Raw genomic sequence first — 18,985 nt, 5'->3', positions numbered from 1 at the left:
AATAGCATTTTGTAGTTAAACAGCTAAAAGGTTTCTATTGTAAACCAAGTGCTTAATAAAAAATTAAAAAAAAGCTCAGGGTGGAGAATTCTAATTTCTGTGTCATGAGGCAGAACAGCTTCATGGACAGTGCAAGAACTTGGAACAGCAAATGCTTACTCTCAAGTCTCAGGTGACAAGGCATTACATTCAATGGAACTGAACTCAATAACAGCTATGGCCAAGGAAACAATGTACCAACAGCTGTCCCTGTGGCCAGACCTGTTTATAACCCATTGGTGGGGTCCGAATCACCTGCAAATATGCACATGCATTCCTGCCCACAAGAGAACAGGAATGAGCGACAAAATGACACACACCAGAATGCACCATGTAGTCCTATAAAAATTATGAAGTCTATCAAGACTTTGATTAAACCATTCAAAAGGGAGGCAATTGCATGGAACACCATTTAGAAACTGTTCACGATGTATTTAAAGCCCCCCAGATACATAGGGAACAATATAGAGAATACTTTCACCTAACCCTAGGTTCAGCAGCTGCTAGTGTCATTCGTGGTCTCCACGAACAGGAACATTTGTCATGGGCGGATTTTGAGAAAGAGGTTGGACATCAATTCTCACCTTATCGGTCTATACAGGATGCCAAAAAAGCAGCTTATGCTATGATGCAAAGCCAGATATGTCCCCTCGCCAAAACCTTCAAAATTTGAAAAGAGCATTTTTCACTCTTTGATGTGGCCTTTAACCTTAACTGTGTAGAATTTAAGACTGCATACTTTTATGGACTCCAAAAAGAAATTGTATCCCAGTTAATTCATGAATTTGGCAGGGAAAAACCACTAGAATGGATAATAGAACAGGGAACCAAACTATACAAAGTGATATTTGGTCAGAGAGAGGGGGGGCCTAAGAATAAGGAGACAAAACCAAAGTCTAAAGAACCCACACCAGCGATTTTGGAGGTAAAATTTGTAAAGATGCTGCTTGAATCAGCTCAAACTCAGGCAAGAAATATGTGTCAATCCATTCATCCCAGCATTAGGGATTCTTACATTAGCCCTAGCTATTTTGGTAATTCTCCCAGAGTGTGATTTCATCACAATATGCCAGGCCTAAATAACAATCAAAATCAAATGTACAATGGTCCATACCAGACACTAGAGGCTCACAGTAGATTTGACCCTAATAAATGGTATATGGCCACCAAGAGACCAAGATATGTGGATAGATTCATTAAAAATGGAAACCAGCATAGGGGACAATTCCCACCAGATGAAAGACAAAATATGAATTATGTCCCTTAGCAATATAACCAATCAATACCACCAGTCAACCATGGTCAAAGGATGGTCACTCCACGTTCTCCACCTCCTGTGTCGCATGAATTCAGAGGTAACACAAATAGGAACCAATCTCCTGAGAGGTACCAGAACAGGCCTAATCAGGGTGAGTTTACCCATTACTAGCCCAGGCTCCAATGAGAGGAATCTAGAGACCTGGGCAGGTTTCAATTCCTGGAGACCCAAGTCAAAATGTTGTCTGAACAGATAGGAAAGTTATTTGCAGCTTAAAAGCAAAATCCAAGTGAAGGTGCAGAATATCATAGGAGTAATCTTGTGCGATCTGACAATGTGACTTGTTCATAATCTCTACGCTGATGGAAAAACAAATGCTTCTGAGTCACCTTTGAATAATGGTTCTGAATTGTTTAATGATTTAGAAATAGGAAAACACACGAATGAAAGTGGGACAGAGATTTCAGCACACACAAAAAGGAATGTGGTTCAATTTAGAGTTGAAGCAGACTATTGGGATGTGTGAAAATGAAGAACAAAAGAGGGAAAATGAACAAGAAAAGCCCAAAGAACAGAGAAACCGATTTTAAAAAGAGTATCCAATGTGAAAATAAAACGCAAGGCGAATAGTTAGGATCAACAGATTATCCTCACTTGATAGTCAGAATACTGTTAATACCCGTACAGAAGAAACAGTAGCACAAAAGGAGGGTGCAGGTCCGTCACCTGAGGAGTATTTTGAGCCACAGATATTCCAAGGCACAGAAATTACAGACTCCATGCAAAACACAGATAAGTGTCATGCACCAGAAGTTGACAGACACTTGTGAAAATACCCAGTCAAAAGGTTGCAGTGTACAAATAACTAGTGAGGACCCAAACAATGAGAAAAGTACAATAAGACATTGTAGTGTGAACACTAGTGGTCCCAAGTCAGAGGGGCAGTCAGTGGCTACACTCCAAATGGGTTCTGAGTCCAAGAGAATAGACAAAGAAATTCAAAATTAAGTGGGCAAAAAGAAGGGTAAGATGTCATTTCATATTCCTGTTTGCCTAGCAAAGAGTAAAAAAGAGCTAAGGAAAGTAAATGAAGATGGGTACTTTGCTCCTATTACTATTGAAGAAAAATGTAATGCATTCGCCATGACCGATACAGGTGCCCAAGCAACAATAATGTCAAATTAACTAGTGAAAGGTATCAATGAAGGGAGATCCCCATAAAATCACATAAAAGTGAGGCAAACCGAAGGCCCTGTGCACAATTTCAGTGGGGAAGAAATACCTATCGGAGGTGCCACTGAGGTTGACATAAAGATAGGGAAACATCAGATGAGACAGGAAGTGTTGATCACATCCATTAATGAAATACCCTTTCTCATAGGGACAAACAGTCTAAAGAGGTTGCTGCCCCTCATTGATGGGGTAAATGGAGTATTGTGGTCATTAGCTAAAAAGACATTGAGACCGAAGAAAATTAGACAAAGCAACAGTGTAAAAGAATGCGAAACTATTGCTAAATCGGAAAGCGCAGTGGAAGTATATCTTAAGAATGGCTCTGTGCCCAGCATTACTGTCATTCTCGTGTCATGATGAAATGCGAGGGGGAAAAAGAGAAACAGTCTTTGGAGATTTATTTGGGCCCCAAGAAAAAATGGCAAACAGAAATAGATGAAAACATGCTGCGTTTCTATCTAAACGAAGAAAACGCAAACCAAATGTCACTCCAGAGATAAACCATATAGACATAGAACGGAGAATTGATGATTAACCTCTCTCTATGCTGCTCGAAATTGAGATTGGTGAGGTTTTTACACCATACTTAACAGACAAACATACATGATCAATTTCTTGTTTACGTCATAATGAATGAAAAAACCCGTGGAACCACACCTATATTTCATACTTAATTATTTTATTAATTGTTTGTCAAAGTTAAAAATAATTAAGAAACTGGACATGATCAATACATTTTTGTCACAGTTGACAATAACTAAAAACCTGCTTCCAAACTATCATATGAAAGGCATAGGTTATACAGGGGTAGAGGCCACTAAGTGGACATCAATATACATAGATAACTTGTGTCATATAAACAGAGCAGACTTCTATTATTTATGGTCTTTTCAGATCGCCGACATGTTTCGGCCACAACCTTACAATGGACACTATCCCTAGTGTCCTTTCGAAAATTGATATATGGGCCTTCTTCAGGACAAAGTATTTCTTCAAATTCTCTTCAACTTAATGATTTACCCCATTGGTTGATATTCACAACATCAGTGATATCTACAAACAGCTTATGTCGTAAATTTGTAAACCAGAAATTGATCATGTATGTTTGTCTGTTAAGTATGGTGTAAAAACTTCACCAATCTCAATTTCGCACAGCATAGAGAGGGGTAATCCATTCTCCGTTTTATGTCTATATGGTTTTTGTAAATCTCCCTTTTGAGAATTGATCCCCCGATACCAAAAAATAGAGAGTATGCCTGTCTTTGAAGTGACACTCCAGAGATAAAGAAAGAAAAGCACATTTTTTTCCCATCATTGTTTTTATTGTTTTGGCATAACAAGTTATACATATTACGAGCATTACTTGAATGTACACTTGTTATAATGTTTAAGACAAGAAAGGCAACAAGAAAACATCAAGAAACATAACTGAGATATCGTCAATCATAAGATTTCATTGGAGTTAAAGTCCAACGTAACAACTAGGGGGGGGACGGGGTCGTCCAAGAGTGACGGGGGTGGGGGGGAGACTGCTCTATTCCGAATTGGTGAAGCATCAAGTTTTCGAAAATTCCTATGTAGCTGGGTGTAGGATGGGTTCCTTCTGTGGCGACTCTCCTGGGTTCGGGACTTCAGTCTATTTAGTGACTTGGGGGTGCTCAAGGGTCTGTTCCACTTCTCGGCCCTCGCTTCTGTTTCACACTTTTCAGTCCTGGACCTCCATCCAGCGCAGCGTAGCGTTGGGGGCTGTCTCGCCAAACCAGGGAATTGCTGCACGAAGTCTAGGAAGGGGGCCCAGGTATGTTCAAATTTAGGCTTGTTGCCGAGTCTAACGGCCGTCACTTTCTCGGCTGCCACAATGTCCCAGCATTTGGGTAGCCACATTTGCGTAGACGGGGCCCTCCGGGGTTTTCCAGAGTCTGGCGATGGATATTTTAGCGGCAGTCAGGAGATGTGAGCAGAGATCCGCCAGGGCGTCCGTTAGGGGGAATTGACCATCTCCAGTCACCCCCAGCAGCACGATTCCTGGGTCCCAGGGTATGGAAAGTCCAGTAATTCCCTTGATCTGGTGCAGGACCTTTTCCCAGAACTGGGCAGCTTTCGGGCAAGGCCAGAAGGGATGGAACAGGGTTCCTCGGTCTGGGCATCCCCTCCAGCACTGCAAGGGGTGGATGCGTTGCATTTGTTTAGAATTTCGGGGGTACGGTACCATCTGTAGCAAACTTTAAATGCGCTTTCTTTGTTAGTCAGGCACTTTGAGCTATTTTGTGCACGGGACCAGATGTGCTGCCATTCTTCAGGTGTAATCGGTCTGCTGATGTCTTCTTCCCATTTAAGCATGTAGGGCTCTTTTATCGTGGGGTCAGTCCTGTCCAGAATTTTGTACAGGGTGGAGATTTTCCCTCTCGGGGGGGGGGGCTTGCTGACAGAGTGTGCTCTAGCGCCGAAAGCTATCTGCTGCCGAGCTTCCTGACTTGCTCATTTGACAACCAGTTCCTTAGTTGTGTGTACCGGAACCTTTCGGTTTCCGGGATTTTGAACTTTACTTTGCCCTCTTCGAAGTTTAGTGGGCGACCATTCTCGTAGAAGTTTGCTATGGTCTCCAGGCCCCCGGCTCTCCACTCCGCAATTTGGTTTGGTGCGATTCCTGGGGAGAAGTCAGGGATGTCCCAGACCGGAGTAAGGGGACCCATTGTGCTCCTACATTTCCACCGGCGGGCTGCCTTTCTCCAACTGGCTACCGTGTTTCTGGTTGATGGTAGTGGGCCCTCATTTAGGGGGCCTTTGGGTTCTTTGATGTGGGGCAGCCATTCAATCGGGGTTTTGCTCCAGTCTTCAAGCTGCAGCCACTGGAAGCGGTTGGTTTGGAGCTTCCAGGAGAAGGCTGGGGCCAGCTGGGCTGCCAAGCAGTACCTCACCACGTCCGGGACCCCAGACCTCCCAGGGCAGCACTCCGCAGCATGATGCGTTTTGGGATTCTTGACTTCTTTCCTTCCCAGACGAGGTTCAGCACCTCCCCTTGCAGCTTACGCAGAGCCTTCTCCCGGATCGCCACTGGCAGTAGCTGAGCGAAGTATAGCAGCCACGGGTTAGGTTCATTTTTATCGCTGTGATCCGGCCAAACCACGAGATCTCCTGGGTTCTGCAGCGTCCAATGTTTTTTTTCAATTCTTTAAAGAGTGCCGAGAAGTTTGACTTATACACCTTCTCGGTTTTGTTGGGGAGCTGGACTCCCAAGTAGTTGATACTGCTTTTTGCCCAGGGGATCTGGAGCTCGGCTTCCAGTGTGGTTTTGATCTTCTTTGGGATGTTGATGCCCATGGCTACAGATTTGTGGATATTTACTGTGAACCCAGCGGCTGCCCGGAATTCCTCGAGGGACTGCCAAAGTGCTCTCATGGATTCCGTGGTTCGGGTGAGCGTGAGCAGAACGTCGTCCACATATAATGCTATTTTGTATGACTCTTTGACTGTGAGTCCGTGTATAGATGGGTTCAGACGGATCCTGTCCGCAAAAGGCTCCATTGATAGGGCAAAGATAAAGTGGGAGAGTGGACATCTCTGCCTTGTGCCTCTGGTTATTTTGATTTTGTCGGATTTGACTCCGTTTAGACGCAGTCTCTTGTGGGGATTTTGGTAAATGGCAAGGACCCACTTTGCGAAGTTTGGGCCTAAGCCGAAATGTCCTAGGACTTCCTTCAGGTACCCCCAATCCACCATGTCGAAAGCCTTGTGCGCATCCAGGGAGAGGACTGTCATCTTTGAGCCCATCCTATTTGCTGACTCTATGTTGTTGATAGTTCTACGGATGTTGTCTAGGGTTCCCCGCCCCGGAATGAAGCCTGCTTGGTCCGGGTGGATGATCTCTGGAAGGAGCGGGGCCAGCCTGTTCGCCAGGATTTTGGCGAAAATCTTCGCGTCGTTGTTTAGGAGAGATATGGGCCTGTATGATGCACACTGCGTAGGTCTTTCCCAGGTTTAGGAATTAGTACTGTTATGGATTTGTTCATGAATGCAGTAGTGGAGCCGGTGGAGAGGAACGAATTGTACAGACTTGCCAGGTGAGGTGCCAGCAGGTGAGCAAACTTCTTATAGAATTTCGTAGTCAGCCCGTCAGGCCCGGGTGTGGTGTTCTTCAGCTGGCGGATTGTTTCGCTGACTTCTTCCGCCGATATTGGGCCCTCCAGGTCGGACATGCGGCTTTGGGATTGGGGCTAGGAACTGAGCGATGGAGGGGCCTGGGGTTGGGGGTCCCGCCATGATTTCCTCATGGTGTTGGACCATTATCTTGAGCTTTTCCGGGTCTAGGTGTTGTAGGGAGCCGTTTTTATCCAGCAGGGCTTGGATAAGGTTCCTGGTTTGGAGCTTTTTCAGTTTGTGAGCTAGGAGCCGGTTCGCTTTGTTGCTATTGAGATAGTAAAATTGTTTCGTATAGCTTAATGTTCTGGCGGTCCGGTCTGCTAAGTGCATCTCCAGTTCTCTCTTTGCTTTTTTTAGTTCGCGGTTTGTTGTTTTTGTGTAGCGATGTTTAATGTTTGTTCTCCAGTTCGACTAGCCGCTCCTCCAGCTTTTGTTGCGTCAGCAGGTTTTGTCGCCTGAGTCTGCCTGTGGCGTCCATTGCCACCCCTCGGATCACCGGCTTAATGGCGTCCCACACTGTTGCCGCTGAGGAGTCTGGGGTTGTGTTCTCAGCTAAATAGTTTTGGATCGCCTCGGTGAGGTCAGAGCTCGCCGCAATGTCGGCCAAGATGTGGTCCTGTAATTTCCATTGCTGCTGGGTGGGTTCTGGGGCTCAGTGGAGGAGCATGGTCATCATGATCGGCGCGTGATCTGAGATTGCAATGTGACCAGTTTGGGTTTCTTCCACGCAGGGAGCAATGGGGCTAGCGATTAGTAAGAGATCGATCCGTGAATACCCATTGTGGACCTGCTAGAAGAAGGTATAGTCTTTCTCCCTGGTTGCGCAGTCTCCAGATGTCTATAGTTTCGGTTCCCTGGAGGAATTCGGCCATGGCTAGGGATCTGCTGAAGTCTTCCCTAGACGCTGGGAGCATCTTATCCATGCTAGGAATTGGATGGAGGTTGAAGTCTCCCCTAATTAGTAGGTGTCCAGTGGAGAAGGCGGTGATGGTAGGGGGGAGGTTGCGGAGGAATTGGCCTTGGTCTTTGTTTGGACCATAGAGTGCTACTAGGGTGATTGGCAGTTCGACTAGGAGGCCTTTTAGGAGCAGGAATCTCCCTTCAGGGTCTCTTTTGATGGTGATCTGGGTTAGTGGCAGGTCTTGGCTTAGCAGGATTGTGACTCCTCTTTTTTTCTGTGTGGCTGAGGCGAAGTAGCATTTCGAGTAGCGTCGAAAACGGATCCGCTTTTCATCTTCTCCGATAAGGTGGGTTTCCTGGAGAAAGGCAACATCGGCTGCAAGTTGGTCCAGTCTGTGTTCTACCGACTTCCGTTTTCTTGGCGCGACCCTGAACATTCCAGGTCGTAATGAGGAGTGATTTATTTAAAGAACCCATCCTTTGAAACCAAAGTAGTTCACCTCATGGTCTTCCCTAGAGGTTGAATGATTCAAGTTTCTCGGTGCCTTCGGATAACAGACCCCCTCCACCCCAAGGGACTCCCCCCTTACCCCCCCTCCCCCTCCAAACAATAACAAGGTTTCCGGACCAGCCTTCGACCAACGGGGCACCCGGCTGGACTGGTGCAACAGCTTCGATGGAGGCATGGCATGCCTCTTCCGTCGACTGGTAAAATCCAGGTTGAAGATATTCGGCCTTCCTCCAAGGGAGGGGATGGAGCTTCATCTTCGGCTTCGTGAGTGGTTTCCCTCAGCTTATGAGGGCAGGTGGTTCACCTGGGAGGTTAAGCTTGAGGGACATGAGCCAGTAGTAAGTTCGTTCAGAGGAGCAACTCGGGTAAGTTCGATTCTATTACCCTCAGGGTCAGTAATCATTTCCGGAGGGAGCGCCGAGCCTCCTCCCTGTATCGAGGCTGTGACTGAGGGGGGAGTTCTTCCTTATAGATGGTTGTCCCTTTTTGTTTTGCTCGGCGGACCTCAGGGTCTGCGGCGGCCCGATACCCTGGCCCATGACTCGGGGATTGGGCCCTTAGGTGTGTTCTTTAGTTATTGCCTGGGGGCTCTGTTTGGCCGCCAGTCCTGTACGACCTGCCCCACCTCCTCTAGGGGCCAGGCAGAAGCTCCGGGTTGCAGGGCCAAGGTGTGCTGAGGTCTGCGGTGCCAGATGAGGGAGGAGGGGCACCACCTCCCATGCAGGTTCGGGTGAGGGGCCCGTTTCTGTAGTGGATCGCTGTGGCCAGGGCACTGGGCGCCCACCCTTGGGGGCCGGAGATGAGAGGCAGGGGCTAGGGCCCCTGGCTGGCTTTAGAGATTGCGGCAAGTGCCGCCCTACCTTGCTCCAGCTCGGGCCCAGGCCCGTGTAGAATCTGAGGTTAACTCCTCCCCGGCTCCAGAGCTCTGCCGCACCCGGATTGTGAAGGGGTGGCTGCTTCCCGCGTCCCCGGCCTGCTCGCGGGGGCCTGCCAGGAGGGAGAGAGGAGGCGGAGGAGACCCGCACCGTCACTCTCTGTGGCGGACCTTTCTCTGTCGCTGCAGGGCCGACTCTGTGCTCGGTTTTACAGCGCTGCTGTGCCCCCAGTTCGGAGCAGCTCCCACTCTGCTCTCGTTGCTGGCTGGACCAGCCGCCGCCCATCAGGGTGGCGCTCCCACGCGGGGGGTTGACGAGTTGCTGCTCCGTTCCCTCGGCGGGAGGCTGTCCCCTCACAGGAACGGATGGCTCAGAGTTGCTGCCAGGGATTGATGAAATCGGAAGGGGGGCCGCTGAACACCACGCTGGTTATCTCCGTGTTGGGGGTTCATCCACGGCTGGTAGCTAGGCCCGCTTCTGGGCTCTCGATGCGGCGCTGCCTGCTTGGGACCCTCTGGTGAGTTCCCGTGGGGGAAGGGGGACACCCACCACGCCGCCGCTGGGTCCTATTGCTGGGAAGCACCGGAGGAGCCCTGCCGCTCCACGCCTCGAAGGAGTCACTCGCTGCAGGCTCTCGGGCGTACTCCCGCAGCTCCCGCCCCAATCAGGCCGTCTTCTGGAGGAGGGTCGGGCCACGTAGCACAGCGGGCCACCATCTTGGGGTTGCTTTGTTGCCGCGTTTTCTCGCCGGGCCGCCTCGGCAGAACTCGGTCCCCAGCCGGGTTAGGGCATCGATTTCAGAGCAATAGCTGGGGTAGCCCCCAATCTCTTCCGGGCACCGATTTTGCTTCCTGGAAACTGGATTTTACCAGGGCAGTTTTGGTTTACACGCGGTCGCGGCCGAGAGCTCTCACTGGACCAAACCGCTCACCATGGCACCAAGCCACGCCCCCAGAAAAGCACATTTTAACCATCTCAGAAATACACATGGGAGATGGGCAGCCATGGATTCCTATTCATGTGAATGGGCATCTGTCACGATCTCTATCCATGACCACCTCAGAGGCAACAGCCCCCTCACAGCAGTGAGGCTACACCACCCCAAAAGGCTCCAAGGGCTTTAAAGACCCATCAGTAGAGGACATGGAGTCAGTCCGGGCACCTTTTGACGCTAGGCTCATTATTCAGAATGAAGCAAGCACACTTGAGACCTTAATCCAACATGGAGGTCCTTATTTCAACTCGGCCCCAAGAACTGAACTTGGCAGTCTAGTGTTTTGGGTGTGGTCGATCTTCAGGTGTGGCTGGCTATATAAGCCACTCCCAAACTGGGATTCACGCTTCACTGTATTCTGCACTCCTGCAGCGTAAAGCTCACCGTGTCCAGCTCCAGCTCACCAGCTTCTTCCAGCAGCTTACATCTGGAGTCATCAACCTTGATCCCATCGGGAACCTGCAAGAACAGCATTAAAGGAAGCTTACCTGTGATACTCCCATCCGCACTTCCATCAGCGCTCGGCGGTCTCGCCATCTCCGGAGTTCTTCGCAGCCTAAAAGTACAAGAACAGCATTTCCAAAGGGAGCTTACCTGTGAGTGGCAGTTCCCACATTCTTCCGCACCTCCATCAGCGCTCGACGGAGGGCTCCGCAAACCGGTAAAATAAAAGGACAGCAGATTAATAACCCGCACTCGGCGAGCAACAGGTTCTATATCGCGCCATGATTCCCGCAAAGGTGATAAACTAAAAAACACCAAGTTCCGAGATGCAGGATGGAGAGCTCAACATACAAAAAACCAAGGACCTGTCCACCAGCCAACATACAAACAAGCAGAAGAGGTCCTGGATAGTGCACAGCCTCTCATCCGGTGTTGTGTGGCACCCCTGTGGATATCAGGTGAGCGTAACAGCATCCTGAAATGATTGAAGCCACTTTAGCGCTTGAACATGATAGGAGTTTCATTAATGAAAAGGTACTCCAGCAAATAATTGACGGAGTAGATCCCAAGGTTCAGAATAAAGAATCAACACATTTTTGGCCTAGATGACCCTGAGTCGGGACAAAGGATTGTAGGAAGATGCATGTTAAAGATTACAATTGGTCCTAAGAGTATTTATCACAATGTGTGGAGCGGGACACAAAAATAAATTCCATTTGGGAAATGACATCATGCACAGGATGTGTATGGTATTGGACTTTCTAAATCAAAAGGGTTGGTATAGGTTGGGTGGAGCCACACCTGAATTTGAAGACAAAAGACAGGCTTACCATTGTGCCCAGATGACACCATATGCAGTTGAACTGCAGGTGAAAAGGTATGTTACCATTCCCGCATTCACCAGACAAGTTACACTAGTATTAAAAGAAAGGGACAACAGATAAAAGGTTCTGATGCATTTGCATGCCTAAATGAATCCATAAGGCATCAAGGGTTAGAATGTGAATATACACCACTGATAGAGATTGGGGATGGACCCATTCAAATCATGGTGGACAATAAAGGGTGTCAAGACATTCATTTGGAAGAGAATTCAGCGATAGGAATGGCAATACAGAAATCTTATCACACTGCCAATTTCAGTAACCCAGTGATTGGGAACATTCCTGAACGCTATGTGACTGCACAGGGTGAGTTGCCAGAATCATTTGAGTCTAAACCTAAAGAAATCTTTAAATTTCAGTCTGCGCACGCTTATGAGCCAAGTGAAATAGTGTGCTGTCCTCAAGAGGATTGTATCCTATTTGAATTAAGTGAATCTAAAAGAGAAAAGCAACATATTGAAATGGAGGTCAATATTCCAAAATATTTGAGTGTAGCGACCCTTCAAAGAGACTCTGCCGCACATTAGAGGAAAGTGCAGAGGTTCCTCCTTTGGAGGACTTCCCAGAGTTCTCTCAAATGGCAGAGGAGCAAGTTCAAGCTGCAGATGCTTGCACAAGTGAAGAAGAAAAAGACCAATTGTGAAACATATTTATGGAATTCAAACAGGTTTTTGCCAAAGATGCCTATGATTGTGGGTTAACTGATTTGCATGTTGCCACGCTACCAGAAGGACATGGTAGGGAGCCATTATTTGTGCAGCAATATAAGTTACCCCTGGCATGTTTGGAATCACTAGCTGAACTAATCAAAAATCTAGAATCTAGAGGAATCATTAGGCTTATTCATAGTACATCAAATACCTCTATATTAGGTGGGTAAAATCTAGTGGGCAGTGGCGCTTGTGTGCAGATCTATGAGAATTAAACAAAAAGATAGCCGTTTCAAGGTGGACCCTTCCATTTATTGATCATGGTCTTGCACAGGTTCATGGGTAAAAGTTGTTTACCACATTAGAACTTACAGCTGGATACTGGTGTGTGCCACTAGCTGAAGATATTCAAAATTTGTTTGCATTTTCTTTTGACAAATCACAATATGCGTGGTCCCGGACCCCTTTTGGGTATGTCAATAGTGGGAATGAGTTTGGGATATTCCTGAGCAAGGCGCTCCCGGGTGCAGCTAAAATAGGGACAATAGTTTATGTGGATGATGTCCTAATCATACATTAAGATCTGAAAAGCCACTTCAATGAGATTAGACATGCTCATTCAGCTACAGAAGGTTGGGGCAAAAGGATCTTTACAGAAAGCAAAGTGGTGCAGAAAAAAGGTAAATGTCCTAGGTCATGAAGTGACAGAACATGGATTAAACCCACAAAAGAAAAAGGTGGAGGTGATTCATAAAAAGTTGTTAGGAAGGACAAAGTTACAACAGGAAATGTATTGAGAATTATGCAGAGATTACACAACCTTTTTAATGAGATTCCTGAAACAGGTTGTACCCTGGAAATGGGAAAAGGAACAAATTGAGACAGTAGCCAGGCTAAAAGAGTTTTTGATTAAGGATCCATGTTCTGCATATCCAATGAAAAACCAGGATTTCTTTGTAGAAATAGGATTCACAGATCAATACATGTCAGCAGTGTTATATCAAAAACATGATGTGAATAACAAAAACCATTGCATATGCTAGCAAAGCATTGTCACAAGTACAGACCAAATTTAGTGAATGTGAAAAAGCATTTCTGACCACTGTTGGGACGTTACAACATTTCCACCCCATAATTCAAGGGAGCCAATGATTATTGAAACAAATCACCAGCCTTTGCAATTTTTGCAAAGTAGGAGAATCAGATCAGGGAATTTGGCCCAGTCAAGAATTACTTCCTGGACATTAGCACTTCAGGGATTTCCTGTAGAAGTGAAGTATGGACAAAATAAAAAGAGCCCAGGTGCTCAAGATTCAGCAGAGTTGCATGATTGTGCAGATGTCTGTGCACCTGATGACACAGAGCTAGAGGCAAGTTTGAATGAATTTGAGCAATTCCCATGCAAAACATTCAAAGAAGAAACATGTAAGGATTTACCAACTGTATATGTAGATGGATGTGCATACCATGTACAAAATTATACAGAAAAAGAGCTTCTAGCAGGAATAGGAAATATATGGTTTAGATGCGACAACATTCCAAGAGTAAGCATGAGGATAGGCCTCAAAAGTAGTCAAGTGGCAGAATTGGCCACTATTTATACAGCATTATCTACAGCAGTAGAAAATAAATTCAAATAAATAGTTCTAGTAACTGATTCTAATTATGCACAAAATAGTTTTGTGGAGTATTTACCTTGCTGGAAAGTGAAAGGTATGCTCACCTATAACAAGAAGCCACTTCAACATGGCAAGGTGATTCAGGCTATACACAAGCTTGTTTCAGGAAATGATCTGATAATCCTTTGGAGGAAAATACATGGTAATTTTTGCTCCAGGTGAGGATAAGGAGGGCACAATCCACCCATCCAGAGTGTATCAAGTCCAGTATTTTGTTTGTTGTTAGTGACCCTGGTAAAAATAATTAGTAGGCAGTATTCTGAAGTCAGTCTTGCCACTATAAAAATACCCCAACAGGTTATCACAGTATATTGCCAAGGATTATACAATTCCACCAAATACCATCATAATAAAAAATACCACTAAGTAATAGATATAACCCAAAAATATATCCAACAGGCAGAAGCAGGGTTTTGACACAGGACGGTGGACTCTTGATTTACCTGGACATCCTGACTGAATCCCTAGTATTTTAGTTGTTAGGGAGAGGTAGGTTTTCTCTTTTTTTTCTGGTATTTTATCTTCTCTGGAGTACAGTTTCTATGCAGCTGACTACTCCCCTGTGTTGCACTGATAATTGAAGGGTGGATGTTTTGTGAATAATTGAGGGAATTTGTCCCTTCTCCCCAAGGGGAACCCCCCCTTCCCTGTGAGGCTAGCGAAGTGTACCTGCTCCGCAATACCCTCCCTAGAGGTAGAGCTAAGTGGGACCTCACAAGGAGAGTATCCCCTTCACGACGGGACAAGGACTCCCGTTCCCGTGAGGAACTCTCTCAAGCTGTGCATACTGAGGCATACATGGGATATTTTAAAATAACGGACACTGTGAAGTTATCAAGACTGGGATGAAGAATAGATACTGTTATCTCATGGGAAAAGATCATGACGAATGAGAAGGAATGAGTGAGAGAGAGGATCGTATACACAGCTTGGGGGCTTCCCCGACTTGCTCAACACCTGGAGAAGACGACAACCAGAGAGCCTGTGAGTTTCAAACTTGCTCGATAGTGCAGAACAGGATTCCAGAGCTGCGGCAGACCCAAAGCATGAGAGACAGACAGGGCAGCAGAAGGTGATGGTTAGACCACGAAGGAGAATCTGTGGTGGGCAGCGGGTCCACAAACCATTCACAATACCACCTGCAGCAGAAGGTTACATGGAGTCCAGTCACGCAACAGAGAAACGGGAAAGCACAAGCAGAGCAATGCCAGAGGAGGAGTCGGCGCTTGATGAGCAGAGAGAGGGTTCTGAGGAAACTCCCAAAAACGTTCTCCTTCCAGAACAAAGGTAACTGGAAGAACGGGAAGCCTGGGAGGACCCAAGGGAATCGTTATACCACAGTTAACTCATCTCAGTAGAAATTGTGAAACCGAGTTAAACTCGAAACCAAGGAAGCACGGATATTGTGACTAGAGAAAGAATTGTTGAACAGCTGAATAATGAGAGAGAAGAATAATGGATAAAAATACCATGGGGAAAGTAACTTGCCATCCTGTAAACGACCAATATAACAAAGAGAAATAAATACCTGAGGGAGAGCTTAGAGGAACTAGGCAATTGAACCACATACCAAGTAAAGTAGATCACAACCAGCTGAGCTTTTATTATCCAGGAAGGAAAGCCCATCTAAGCAATATTGAATTTCAAGGATATATTGAGATCAGAGAATTAAGAATATGGAACTAAAAAGAGATCACCAAGAGGGATTCCCAAAGAGGAGAGAAAGCACAATAACCCAATTGAGGAACTAAAGGGACTGATCCAAGAAGTCATGAGACTGTTTGTGGATTGTGTACTTAATTCTGGTACTAGAAACACCACAGGAGAAGGGAGTCATTTTCCTGAACTAAGTAGTGGTAGGGTCAGTGAAGGTAGTTTTGAACAGCTGACTTTGGACACTCACGACTGATGCACCTTAGTTAATAACATAGGTAGGGATCACCCATAGTGATGGGGAAAAATGGGCTTTATCTTTTTACTTTAATAAAATATAAGACCCCACGTCTTCTGAGACTGTATCCTCCTCCTAACTCGTCACAGTATGTATATGTTTTATAAGGTTTTGTGTGACAATATTTACGTGTGAATTGTCTTTACTTATTGTGTAACCTAAAGGCCTAATAAATAATTGTATTTTATATGCTTGCTGTCTAAGTTCAATTACTGTTCTGCTGTGCACCATACTAGAGTAGCCTCCCAAAATACTCCCACCAGGGCTTTTTGGAAATCCATCTTAATAGAGGGTGTTTGCAAATATCGCAGATCTTTGCTCCCTCTAGGTTCCACTCTTCTGTCCCTGTCGATGTCACACTGCCTAGTTCTCCCAATTGCATTCTTCCTCCTATCTGTGGATTCTTTCATCTGTTCATCAGTACTCCTTTAATTTCCTCCTTAGGATTTGTAATGGAATTTGGGGATGATCTTGATCTGGTCTGCACGGAACGTTATGGCTCCCGTCGCATGCAGGGATACGTTGAGGATCCGGATGGGCGGCTGCGGTGTGTCGAAGAACGCGTGGATGGAAGCTACCGGTCACTGAGGGATTTCTTCACGGTGAGTACACCCATACCCCTTTTTAATCACCTTCAGATAAATAAAAGACAATTTCACCAGTGCAGTTGTTGTGATCTGTTAACTGCAGGTCATACGCAGGCATTGGTCAACAGTAAACTCGCTGAGCTATCCCACCACCTTTCTGAGTGTGTGACATGCCTCTAGGTATTATTCCTGTTTGTTTCTATTACCTGGGGTCGCCCTCTGCAATTACACTTGCATATGGCCATTCCTTGGAGTTCCACCACCAACCTTGGCTTGACCTTCTGGTGCGTAAATCCCTTTTTATAGCTGAACACAGTTCCTTTGGTCATAGTGAACACTGCTTGTACCTCACACGTCACATGGGTGCTTGTGAACTGTTGTCACCTCCCCCCTCCATCCCAATCTGTCAATAAGAGTTTTACAATTTCCAGTTTAGTACAGTGTGTCATTTTGTATACTGTCAAACTAGAGGCCTTAATTTACTGCAATTAAATCCTGAGGTCGGTCCTTTTGAATTTATGTCATTGTGTAGACCTCTGAGAAGTCCAGTTACCTTTACTCACTCTGTCCTTGACCATGTTGAGAGGCGGGGGGAGCATCACAGTGTGTATCCTACACTATGCCATCAAATTCCTCCTGCTACAGATCCAGCCTTCCCAGCCTGGTGTGTCTCAGGGTGTAGTCTCCAAGACAGAGAGATGGGGATGAGACCGAAGGTGACATTATGATGCAAGCTGTGCAGGCTGGCGTCCAGAGAGAATGATGTGAGCCAGTCTGTATCCTAATCACTAGATTTATTGGCCCTGTGTCATAATATCCATTTCTTGTATATTTATTCATTTAAACACACGTGTGTGGTGCATATAAATAAGCTTCACTATTGCTCACTAGTTCGCGTTACCATTCTAACAACATGAGTGAACAATTAAGAGGTAAGAAGAGGACTGTAGGTTAGATTTACAAAGGTGGGCAATGGGGAGAATATGCGCAGACAGGGTTGGATGAAGGTGCCTGAGGAAAAGTTAACAAATATTAAAATGATGATCGAAGAGGGTGAGCTGGAGAATAAAGATTGGTCAGAGACGATAAATAAGAAAGAGCAAGACCATCTACACATTCAAACATAATTCAGACAAAACAAAATTGGAGTCAGCAGGAAAAGGGAGCCAGCAGATGTCGGCAGGCTGGGGAGGAGATACAGGAGCAAAGGGAAGAATGCAAAACAATTGAATAGTAGAATGTAGAATTATAATTGTGGAGATTAAGAAAGATGAACAGTAGTCAAGATAGCAACATTTGTCTGAGAATAATGGTCTTCTTGGCCTGAAAAGTAAGGAAGGACTGCGTTTTACAATTACAAAGTTGGAACCGACAGGAGTGAGCAAGAGAAGAAATATGGGTTGAGAAAGGGGGAGATGTGATGAATCTGGTGATGTCATCACTCCTTTCCCTGAGGTAGCCTCTCTCTATGTGGCCAGGGGATGGCAGCTGCTACCTGATCCTCACCTTGGGGGTGGCTATATTAGGAGGACCACCTGGCGAGAGGTGACCCTGAAGAGGATGACACAACACACAACATAATTGGGGAAAGTCATATACCCCCCATTCCCAATCAGGGATCTTCTCTCCATTCCTCATGCCTTAATGGCATATTTCGACACTCTCCCTCAACCACGTACCAAATCTACTTTAAGTAATCACCAACATGACATAAAGAACAATAATATATCAACCTCTGAGATGAGGAAGAGGCAGGAAGCAGTAATGATCACTCCCAAAAGGTTCCCAGACCAGTTTCCTCAACATCACATAAGGAACGATGTGATGACAGCTGAGGCAGGAAAGAGGGATAGAACAATGAAGACTGGCAAACCCACAGAGTCTTTCTAAACTATTCAATCATGCCGGGAAGTTTAAAACCAGCGCAGCTGACAGCAAGCAGGGAGAACTGCATACACTGAGATGCACGGCGACCTGCACAGACACCGACAAGTACGCTCAGGGAGAGGACGCCATGGTAAACGGTGTCGAGGCTGACCTAGACAGCAGAAGAGGAAACTGGACTGCAGATGGCTCACCGCCCGAGAGCGTAAGGTATCAGGAATCGTATACAGACATGGCGAGGGCACATCGGCTAATGGGACGTTGGGCCAGCAACACGAAGGGAACCGAAGCAGAGAAGCAGGAGGGACACTAAAAGCACCTGGTTGCCTGAGATTGTATGCCACTTCATAGATGCAACACGTGAGCAAAGTAAAATCTGTGAAGAAGCTACCGTACCTGTAAACTATGCCACAAAGGGGGATGTTGAATCCAGACTTTAAAAGAGAAAGCAAAGTAATTGTTAAAGAGAAAACCAAGTAAAAATGAACGCACTGGGAAAATATTTCCATTGTATGAAAGATAGATGTATTAATGAAACGAACAGTGTTTTTTCTTTTTTTCATGAAACATTTTATTAGTTTTATATCAAAACAACAAGAAAAGGATCGGTCACAGTGTATCAGAATCAAAATACACATGTCAGTACACATCCCAAGTTTTGCGTTCCCAAAGTCTACTGATAGGGGACGCTAACCGGCTCCCATTCCCTCCCGCTATGGAGTGTTCAGTCACCCTCCACCCATCGTCCCCAAATCTTATCCACCTTTTTCGGACACCCTCGTGCAGCATATATGCGCTGTTCCTTAGACGCACAGATGTTTACATCCACCACCTATTGTCTAAACTGAGGGCATTCGGGGCCCTCCATCTTTTGGCGATGTTCCGTTTTAGCAACCCAATCGCTGTGGACAAAAACAGCTTTTCATATCGGTTATATGCATTTTCACCCTGAATTC

The 18,985-nt window shown here is 46.0% G+C and overlaps 1 protein-coding gene across 3 annotated transcripts in view; it reads left to right on the top strand.

Moving 5' to 3' along the window:
* RUSF1 (RUS family member 1) overlaps nt 1–18,985 on the top strand; it is a 525,229-nt gene that overhangs the window by 52,927 nt on the left and 453,317 nt on the right. For all 3 annotated transcript variants that reach the window (XM_069651622.1, XM_069651621.1, XM_069651620.1), the window contains exon 2: nt 16,003–16,160. In XM_069651622.1, the coding sequence (XP_069507723.1) occupies nt 16,011–16,160 (150 nt within the window). In that variant the 5' untranslated portion in view covers nt 16,003–16,010. The remainder of the gene's footprint in view (nt 1–16,002; nt 16,161–18,985) is intronic.

Source organism: Ambystoma mexicanum, chromosome 3p, assembly GCF_040938575.1.
Source record: "Ambystoma mexicanum isolate Mex_15411 chromosome 3p, UKY_AmexF1_1, whole genome shotgun sequence".
Taxonomy (NCBI): Eukaryota; Metazoa; Chordata; class Amphibia; order Caudata; family Ambystomatidae; genus Ambystoma; species Ambystoma mexicanum.
Note: the sequence above shows the minus strand (reverse complement) of the source record. Positions and strands in the feature narration are given on the sequence as shown.